The sequence below is a fragment of the Electrophorus electricus genome, chromosome 15 (genome assembly GCF_041902795.1).
Source record: "Electrophorus electricus isolate QZ-2024a chromosome 15, ASM4190279v1, whole genome shotgun sequence".
In the NCBI taxonomy this organism is placed as follows: Eukaryota; Metazoa; Chordata; class Actinopteri; order Gymnotiformes; family Gymnotidae; genus Electrophorus; species Electrophorus electricus.
In genome coordinates this window covers 14,605,519-14,615,000 of record NC_137511.1, presented here as the reverse complement: position 1 = coordinate 14,615,000, position 9,482 = coordinate 14,605,519, and the positions used below count along the sequence as shown (strand labels likewise).

Sequence of the window (9,482 nt, the reverse complement as noted above, 5' to 3'; positions counted from 1 at the left end):
CCACATCAAGCTCATGGTTGTGGCGTAACGATCCTGCAGTTTTTGCTTCAGTTGTCGTTGATTTGCATTAAAGCATGTAGAAAGAACAATTTTGATTTGGTTTCTGTTTTCACATATATTATTATATTATATATAATTATTATATTATTCTTGTTTGTTTTGTTAAATGTGATATTGTGTACTGTGGTCACCTTTTGCATGCCTTTTGCAGGCGGATGTGCGGATTGGGAGCTGAGGCTCCTGGAGCAGGTGAAGGCAGTGTGTGAGTATGGAGAAAATGACTGGTACAGAGTCTACCTGCTCAGAGCGATTAACAGGCAGGCTGGCACCCACTGTGTACAGGCTGTAATGAACAGCGCCCCCTATGAGTGGATCCTTCCCGTTGAGCTACTGCGACTTCAGGTAAGCGCTTTCCAGTCTGGGCCGAGCTGTTTTTCTGTTGCCTTTCACAGCGTCCCATTTATCTCCATAGGAGCGTACTTGTTAAGACTAACGCATCGACTTAAGCACTTAAGCGCGGACTTTTCCATGCGGGTTTACTGCATTCGATCGGTCGGGCCGTCACTGTTGCGTTTCTTCTCCAAAGCGGTTGGTTCCTGCGGATGTAGACCGGTTCCTGTGCTGTGGTCAGCTCTATCGGACCCTGAGAGATGGGGTGGGCACGGCAGTCCTGGACGGCAGCACGCAAAAACTCAGAGCTGACATGCAGGTCCGAGACTCCGGACGCAAACAGGCAGCATCATTCCTCCATTCACATTAGGAATTCAGTTTAGGAAAGATTTGCTTGAAACTGGAAGTTGCTGGTCTAAAGTCTGAGGCAGCAAACCTCATCCATATGATATCTGTTGAAATGTTTTTATTGTAAATAGCTTTTTTGCTTTTCATAGACATGAAGAAAAGTCACTGTGTTTTTCTCCAGGACGCGAGTAGATCTGACTCTGTGAAGGGCGTTCTCCTCTGTTTGGCCTTGTTCAGACAGGTCACCTGCTGCTCGCGCTTGGCTGAACCTGCTCTGCAGCCAGTAAATAAAAAACTCTTTCAATGTTCAGTAATGTAGTAGTACAAGAGTAACACTAATAATAATAATAATAATAATAATAATAATAATAATAATAATATAGTTGTTATTGAGTGAAACAGAACAAAACAAACAGAGAATATACTGCAAAAGGCAGTATATAGTGCTAAAAAAAAATACAAAGACAAGACAGAATTTGTGACACTAGATGTCTTGGTTTTTTTTCCTTTTTTTTTCCCAGGGTTCTTCCCAGGAGCTGGACAATCTCATTAATCTTGTCAGGGAGAAGACACTGGGTCACCTTAGAGAACTGTGTACTAGTCTCTTAACAAATCAGCCTGGAGGTCTGACACCTTACCTGCACATCACTGGGGCTGTATCTGCTGGGAGGCGCCCCCTGCTGGAGCTCCTGGTGCATGCCAGCGCTGTGTTTAATAGTGGGAATAGATTGCTCCTCCCTCTCCATCTCATTGCCTGTAGGCCACAGACTATGACGGTAAACCCACACTGAATAATGCCTAATCACTGCTTAATAACATACATTATTGTATTAAAAGTTAATTATTAGAATTGCTTTTTGATTTCAAGAAGTTGCTTTTCATTGAAGAGTTGTGAACTAAACATGAGACTGAGGCCAGAAAAAGCTGATTATGGTCACCTCTGTCACTGAACAGCCTGTAAGGCCTTTTCCATGACAAGGCATCTCTGAGGGTGCTGAAGTACTCGACAGGAATTCTAATAGGACGAGAGAACATTCCTTTGTATTAGCTACCCTATCGGTCATTATCGAGTTTGGGGAAGAATAAAACAATGAATGAAATAAAACCAATTTTAATAAATAAATGAATAACAAGCGCCCCCAACCCTGTTTTTATTTTTTCATCATAGCGGTTTATGCAGCATGCAGGTGAATGGTGTTTCCTTTGTCTTTGTCTAGGAAACCTTCCTGCCTACCATGCCAGATGACAACACCAGCCAGGTCCACCAGTGGCTGAAGGAAAAGAATTTAAAGATGTACAGTAAGTTTGGAGACGATGGATATCATAGACTCAGACTCGTACTGTTCAGGCTTCGTGTCACTGGAAACGCACACAGTATTTCCATCCCCGGAGATTTCTCTGTGGAAACATTTGGTGACTTGTGTTTCTCTTCTTCTTTTTCTTCTCCTTCTTTTTGCTTTACAGCTTGCAGCAATGGTCATCCATGTATGATCGGAGAGGTGGGCTGCACTCCTTTATATATCTCTATGACCTTGCCTGAAATGTGCGTGCAAGTATACTATGATATAAGCCTCTCTCTGTGTGTGTGTGTGTGTTTGTTTGTTTTCTTCATTAAGTGTGGGAAACCAATGGTTTTTGCGAAGTGTGACACGTGTGGAGTGCAGATAGGTGGTCAGAACCACAGTCCAGCTCCTGGGTTCAAGCAAGTCCAAGGCAGGCTGACTGACAAGACCCGGCAGGGCCACATCCTGGGTGAGGCAGGCCGCAGGTCTGATGCTCCCAGCAGAGGTCTACCTATGCCCCAGTCCTGTGTGCTACGCCTTTGGCTCCATCTGGCCATGCTGCACGGATCTTCTCTTAATCACCAGGTACACAGAGCTGTTCAAATGTATGATTCTGCATGGAATGGCTCGATAGGATCAGCTGTTCACTGTCAACAGCCCTGTCAACAACGATTCTGATTTGGAATACTTGCTGACATAAGACTTGTGTGCAGTAGTAGCTCAGTTAAGGTCCTCCACTAGTAATCAGAAGGTTTCCAGTTCAAACCCCACCACCAAGTTGCCCTTGTTGGGCATCTGAGCAAGGCCCTTAACTCTCAATTGATTGGATTGCATTCATTCATAATTGTAGGTCATTGGGCTAAAAGTGCCTTGTAAATGTAATTCCAAACCTGTAGCATTGAACCACAATTCTGACTTTTATTCACCAGTAATTGTCATGTATAAGAATTTGCAGCACTGGTCTTGTAAGAGTGACTATTGATTAAGGAATACTTCAAAGTTTGTGTGAAAATTCTTCACAGGGCATCAGTGCACTGATCCACCCTAAGGTTCATGACGTCAATGAGTTCCTGTGGGGCCATGTGGAAAGGGACATGGAGGTTCTTGGGAAAAGTCTGAATCTAAACTGGGATGACACAGCCATCATTATTCACCTGATCCTCAACACCGCAGCACATCCCCCCACAGGTCTCAGAAAATACTTATTCCCACTGAAACAAGTTGATCATAAACTACATTTAGATTTTTCCATATTTTACATTTTGATAAATTGTTCATGTGAACATCATGTGAACAACATATGATAATATCTATCATGTGAAAATGTTATATAACATCATATAATGTTTAGAAGGCAGCTCAGAGCTGTGCACATTTTCAGTTAATTCTTTAATTCTCTACCAGGTGGTGTCCAGCAGGGGGCAGCACAATTGTCTTCTCGGCAGACCCGAGAACAATGGGAAAAGGAGGTCTGCCAAGAAGTCATTGATCCCATAATAAAGGTCTGTTCAGAAGAACCATTTAGACTTAAAGCTGCCTACATTCTGCCAACAAATGCTAACTTTCATAACCTTCTTGACTCATGCTAGGTGTGATGTATCTTTTTCAGTATTTGTTAGTGGAGTGTTTTCTTTGTGCTGAGTTATTCTTGTGCTCCTGTGTTCAGGACTTGAACCGGAAGCTCAGGGATGCTCAGGACTGCATCACCGATGACAACAGGCTGTGTGGCAGTGCTCTCATGATGGTGTTGAAGGGAGACCCCAGAACGCTCCTCTCTCTTCCTTCAAACTGTCCCAGCCAACACACAGTTTTCTGGACACCTTCAGATACCCCGAGCATAGAGCACCTTTCTCAGGTTCTAGCCCAAAATAATGCTGGAAAACCATTTCCCCTGCTCTCTCTTTTCCTTGACAAAGTAAGTGGACCTCACGGTGTAAGCATATAGCTAACATAGAATCAGTGATGGGGGGGTTAATGCCCTTTGAATTGACATTTTGTGTGAAAAGTACAAATACACTTGCCTTGCCTTGTCGTAATGCCATTTGAACGTAGCTAACTCAGGAGATGCACTCAGATGCAGCCAAACAAATGAAATGCATCTATTTCATGTGTGCATACCTATGCGCACGTGTGTGTGTTTGTTTGTATGCATGTGCACGATCGTGTACGCACGCGTGTGTGTTTCACAGGTGCAGTTTATAAGGCAGCTGGCTTGCCTACCTGACCTGGCTGCGCTGTTGTCTGATCTGATGAGAGTTGTGCCTGTTGACACTGAGACACACGCTCACACCATCGGCACACTTCTGCAGAGCATGCCTGAAGGTAGGCCTGTTCACGCATGTCTCACTGCACCGACCTTTATCATCTTTTCTGATGCACTGATTGGCTGCAGATATGAAAGGTGTTGTGTTCCATTTGCTGTGATTAAAGTGACATATTGAAACAGGGCATCAGAAGAATACACTGACCAAGAGGATAAAAACCTTCTTCATGGCTTGGAACCATCTCAGAATGGAGCTCGAGAACAATGGTGAGAACAGCTCTTAGAACATGGAATGTTTAATATCATCTAAGGAGCTACAGAAAATAAGACAATAACACATGCTAACTGTTGTTTGTTTAATTGTTTTGCTTGATATCCAAATGTTGGTATGTTTAGGTAATGTGTGTGTGTGTGTGTGTGTGTGTGTGTGTGTGTGTGTGTGTGTGTGTGTGTGTGTGTGTGTGGTAGCTGCCGTAGGTATAGACCCTGACTTGTGCTCTAAGGATATTTCCATGGAGAGTTCTGCTGAGTTTCTCTCCCTGAGTCGCCAGGGCCCAGGCTCATGCCTCCATGCTCTCGTTGATCTACTGTCAGATACTCACAACAGTCTAGTACGAGAAGCTCGCAAACTCAGCCATCAGGAAGAGGAAGACAGGTGTGTGTGTGTGTGTGTGTGTGTGTGTGTGTGTGTGTGTGTGTGTGTGTGTGTGAGAGAGAGCGAGAGAGAGAGAGAAAAAGTGAGAGAGTGAGAGAGAGTGGAGAAGGATTTTGAAGCTTAACATGTACGCTTATCTACTCGCTTTCTCCTTTAACTGTTTTCTTTCATCCTTCAGAGACTATAGTGTACCTGTGGGGGCACTGTCTGAGAGTCACCTTGCTCTGTGCCACCCAGAGAAGGAGCTGCTCCCTCTAGTGTTAGCTCACTGTCAGTACACCCTTGTGAAAGGCCAACAAACCGCTAGTGACTATGACCTGCAATCAATCGAGAGACATCTCTATAGACGTTGCTTAGCTGGCAAGCCGCGCATCCAAACAGTCAGTGAACTTTCTAATCAGCTGCATTCTCTCAGGCCTTTTGACGCTGAGAAACAAACAAAAAATATATTCCTATATTCCTTTTGGGAAGAATGTTGTATTTTACCAATTGTAGGAAACTGACAAGTATCTGAAGAGGCACCATCAAGATTTTTCAGAGGTCCTGAAAGATGTCAGGACCAAAATACCACAGGTAAACACTACCAACCACACCAGCAAATGATTGTTTGCAATTATAACAGCATATATATAAAACTTCTCTCATTTTGCCACACTCACTAACATTCTAATGTCTGTGCTGTTCATCCACCTCTTGCAGAGGTCAAGCATGCATGAGGATTGTATGTGTATTGCCTGCCCCCTGAGGGAATTTACATATACCTGAGACTTTTATCCAAAGCAGCTTACAATTATGTCTGAATACAACTTGAGCAATTGAGGGTTAAGGGTCTTGCTCAGGGGCCCAAGTGACAACTTGGGGGGGGGGGTGTGCTTGAACTGGCAACCTTCTAATTACTAGCAGAGCACTATAACCACTGAGTTATCACTGCCATCGGAAGTGTAATGACTATTTCTCATTTCTCACTGGTTTCACAAGAAACCACTGAAGAGATCAGTGTGCAGCTCCATGAGGATGGGTCTGCGTTCCTTCACTGATGTGTGTGACGGTGTGTATGCTGTGGAGATTGGTCTGCGCTTTCTGAGCAAAACTGGAGGACATGCTCAAGATTCACTGCTGTCTTACCTGAAAGACGATCTCAGAATGGAACAGCACATCTCAAGCAGAGTAGCCAAGGTGAGGACCACAGCAGCGAGCTTTATTAACACGTAGCCAGTGACTATGGTGGTTATAGCCTGCTATGATTCCTCTCGCTATTCTAACACATCTTCAGTCTGAAAATGTCAAAAGGTGAAAAACATCACTTTATAGTTTGCTTTATAGTTTATAGTTAAATTAGTTAGGTTTAGGTCCACAAGCGATTTAGTGTTAAATGATTAAAACTGTTATAACAGCTCAATATAGTCTTTCAGGAATGACATGCCAGAATGGATCAGCTCAGTTATGTTCAGAAATACAGCATTAGTGTGTGATTCCCAATGCATTCCTGTGTATGCCAGGCCTTGGCAGAAAACAGGCTGGATCAATGCACGGCTACCTGGCAGCTGTTCACCTGCTGGAGGAGTGAACTGAAGCTGCAGAGAGATCAGGTGAGCATTCTAGCCCCGCCCCCACACCCGGCCCAAGTGTGGCCGTAGTGTGGCCCATCCTGTTTCCGACAGCCTTTCTGAAACTGAATAAAGTTGGCTTTACCCTGTGCCGTTACTGTGATCTGATGATTATGCACATTATGTTGTGCAGACTGCAGTTTTGCTCTAAAATCCCGAGGGGTGAATGCTGCCAAAATGAACATCTGAAAATGACCAATAAAAGAGTAGCCTGGAATTACACGTGTATCACTTAGCAACAACAAATAAACAGCAAAAGGGTGAAATGGCAAAATGACAACAGTCTCTTCTGAGACATGCCTTCTTCACCTTTGGAGTTTTGTTTGAAAAAATGATGCTATTCCAATGGCTTAGTTACAGGACCCCAGCTTTTGACAAAATGAAAACTAATTCTAATTCTGCAGGACTATAAATGCCTTCAGAACCACTGCAGTACTACAATTTGAGATCAAAGGTCAAATTTGTACAATCTTCAAATTATGTGCTTTACATGTGTTTGGTATATTATAGGGTAAATTAAATTTTACAGCACTGCAGAAATTATTTGGTGACCAGGCAAATTTAGAAATTATATTACCTTTAATAACTTAATTGTTGTTTTAATAGTATTTTACATGTCTAGAAGTTATTTTTTGTAACATAATAGCAAAGAGATCTTTCGTTTAAAGCCAAATTAATGCATGTAAGGTTTAAATGCTTTATTGAACACACTTTACAATATAAACGGCAGATCTGAAAATAACTATTCATAGTTATAGTAATGTGTAATCTTTGCTGTGGTAAGCAAACCACATGTGTTTTAATAAGGCAAAAAGGTCCAATAAATCTGACTTCTGCTCAATCATTTAGCTTTGTCACTACTCTGACCCCCGACCCTTGACCTTGGTTGACCCTGAACGAGGACCAAGCTGTGTGTGGTAAATCCAGGGAAAGTGCTGGCCAGAGTGTGCCTGACTTTTGTTGAAACCGCGTGCCATAGGGTGCGGATTTGAGCTGTTTGACCTTGTGTTTGAATGTTTAAATCATTCCATTGGAAAGCAGTCTGGATGTATCTGTGGTTCCTTACATTGAAAAAAGAAGAAATAGGGCTGATTAGCATAGATTGTTGTTTTGGTTGCTGTGCTATGCAGATGATCATTTTGACTCTCCCTTTTAAGTAGTACATTTCCACAGCATAACTTAACAGGGAAATACTATGGCATGAAAACCTCATTTAATGGTTAGGGTAACATAGTGCACCTGGCCAGTTTTTTTTTTTGCATTTTGACTTGAAGTGCCTCACTCCTCAGGAGCCTTTGCCAAGACTTTCTAAAGATTTTAAGAAGAAGCTGTCTGGAGAGGAGAGGAAAGACGTGAGAGACTTCCTGGATGTGACCGATGTTGAGCTTTTCACATTGGAGCTTCATGAGATCTTGCTGCTGAAGACAGACAGCAAATCACAGACAAGCTACTCTTCTGAATGGGAGTAAGAAATCATTCCAGTCTCTCTCTCTCTTCTCTATTTAAAACCATAAGGGCTGATTGCCAGCACTGAGTATTTTATCCAATGTGGTGCGTAAATCCCCACACCACGCATGGGAGAACTGTGAAGTCTGTGTGGCCACAACCTGTTCATATGGCATCTGAGATCAGACAAAAATTAGAAATGTTTTCTCATTTAAATATAGTTTTTTTCCCCCCATAATAATTGACTATGATAGTCACATTTATGAAGAACCACAAATAAATGCATGATAATTGGTTTTACTGAATAGCAACACTGTAGTTGAAGCACTTAATTAGTGTAATTAAATAGACATTGATGTCAGTACCACACATTTTTGCTTTAAAAAAACCCCCCAAAGGCTGAGGGAAAGGACTGGATACATAGTTTGATCAAGACATAAAACCAGTTGCATAATTTTCTACTACTCTTAACAATACCAGGCACTAAGCCACAAAGGATCAGTAGTATGTTTAAAGTTTTGTTGCAGTGGTACTTTCAGTCACAGTAAAACATGCTTCCAGCACCTAGTCGTCCCCTGGGGACCAGGGGCCTTTTGAGTGCACGAGTCCTGTTGACGCCAAACTCCACACTTTGACCCCTCCAGGCGTCCATCTGTCAGTTGGAGCCTGATCTCACCACCTCCTGTGCAGGCAGCTGGCCACAGAGAGAAAAGGAATGTGTGTGTGTGTGTGTGTGTGTGTTGCGAACAATGGGCTGCAAAGCTAACTGTTTCTCTCCACCCCCCCAGCATCAGAAGCACTATGGAAATCCATTTGGAGGAAAAAGGCACCCCTGCATTGCCGGGACTGGACATTCTTCCAGAGGCAATCACTCTGAGCAAGGCTGTTGAGGTCTGGAGGCTGGCTGTGGCGTTCAAGAGATGACTGTGCTTCTTCATCTAGGTGGTTAACAAACCAATATTAAGAACAATACAATTGGTGTTGAAAGAAAATTAATCTTATATTACTTTTCTATAGAACCTCTCCCCCTTTTTTTCATCTGAAATATCTCAGGACCTGGATCTGAATTCATTCCAGAATAGTATCTTGACACTTTCACTAACATTTAATGGTTTTAGTAATTAATTTGAATATGTCAATGATTGCATGAGTTCCAAAACCATTAGATGGTCAGTAATGCACACTTCTTTCAACATTTTTTTTTCTTTCTTTTTACAACTAAAGCAAAATATAACAGCTGTGGATACTTTGGTTCAAACTACTTACGCTTAGTTCAGTCTTCTTAACTGTGATATTATTTGCAATAAACATTTACTATTCCAAGTTGAGGATGTCTTGCATTTATATTTTTGGATTTATTTTTGTCCTAAGTGTTCTAAATACCACTTGGTTCCTTGTTGCCAACAGTGGAAACATCTGCTAACAGTGCTAAACTTCAACCAAGCTTCGGTTTGAGCATGTTAAAACCCACACTCTTTTGAAGCCAATCA

The 9,482-nt window shown here is 42.4% G+C and overlaps 1 protein-coding gene across 5 annotated transcripts in view; it reads left to right on the top strand.

The window, feature by feature from the left end:
• rnf213b (ring finger protein 213b) overlaps positions 1-9,320 on the top strand; it is a 32,495-nt gene extending 23,175 nt beyond the window's left edge. For 3 of the 5 annotated variants that reach the window (XM_081697513.1, XM_027013065.3, XM_081697515.1), the window contains 19 exons: positions 212-402; positions 587-709; positions 920-1,021; positions 1,260-1,514; positions 1,956-2,037; positions 2,203-2,237; positions 2,355-2,606; positions 3,044-3,209; positions 3,426-3,523; positions 3,688-3,936; positions 4,211-4,343; positions 4,468-4,551; positions 4,753-4,939; positions 5,118-5,319; positions 5,435-5,512; positions 5,918-6,115; positions 6,439-6,528; positions 7,836-8,011; positions 8,781-9,320. In XM_081697513.1, coding sequence (XP_081553639.1) covers positions 212-402; positions 587-709; positions 920-1,021; positions 1,260-1,514; positions 1,956-2,037; positions 2,203-2,237; positions 2,355-2,606; positions 3,044-3,209; positions 3,426-3,523; positions 3,688-3,936; positions 4,211-4,343; positions 4,468-4,551; positions 4,753-4,939; positions 5,118-5,319; positions 5,435-5,512; positions 5,918-6,115; positions 6,439-6,528; positions 7,836-8,011; positions 8,781-8,916 — 2,837 coding nt within the window. In that variant the 3' untranslated portion in view covers positions 8,917-9,320. Of the gene's footprint in view, positions 1-211; positions 403-586; positions 710-887; positions 1,023-1,259; positions 1,515-1,955; positions 2,038-2,202; positions 2,238-2,354; positions 2,607-3,043; positions 3,210-3,425; positions 3,524-3,687; positions 3,937-4,210; positions 4,344-4,467; positions 4,552-4,752; positions 4,940-5,117; positions 5,320-5,434; positions 5,513-5,917; positions 6,116-6,438; positions 6,529-7,835; positions 8,012-8,780 lie in introns of those variants that run through there. The other 2 variants (XM_081697514.1, XM_081697516.1) reach the window with 2 other exon arrangements.
• The last annotated feature ends 162 nt before the right edge of the window (positions 9,321-9,482 follow it).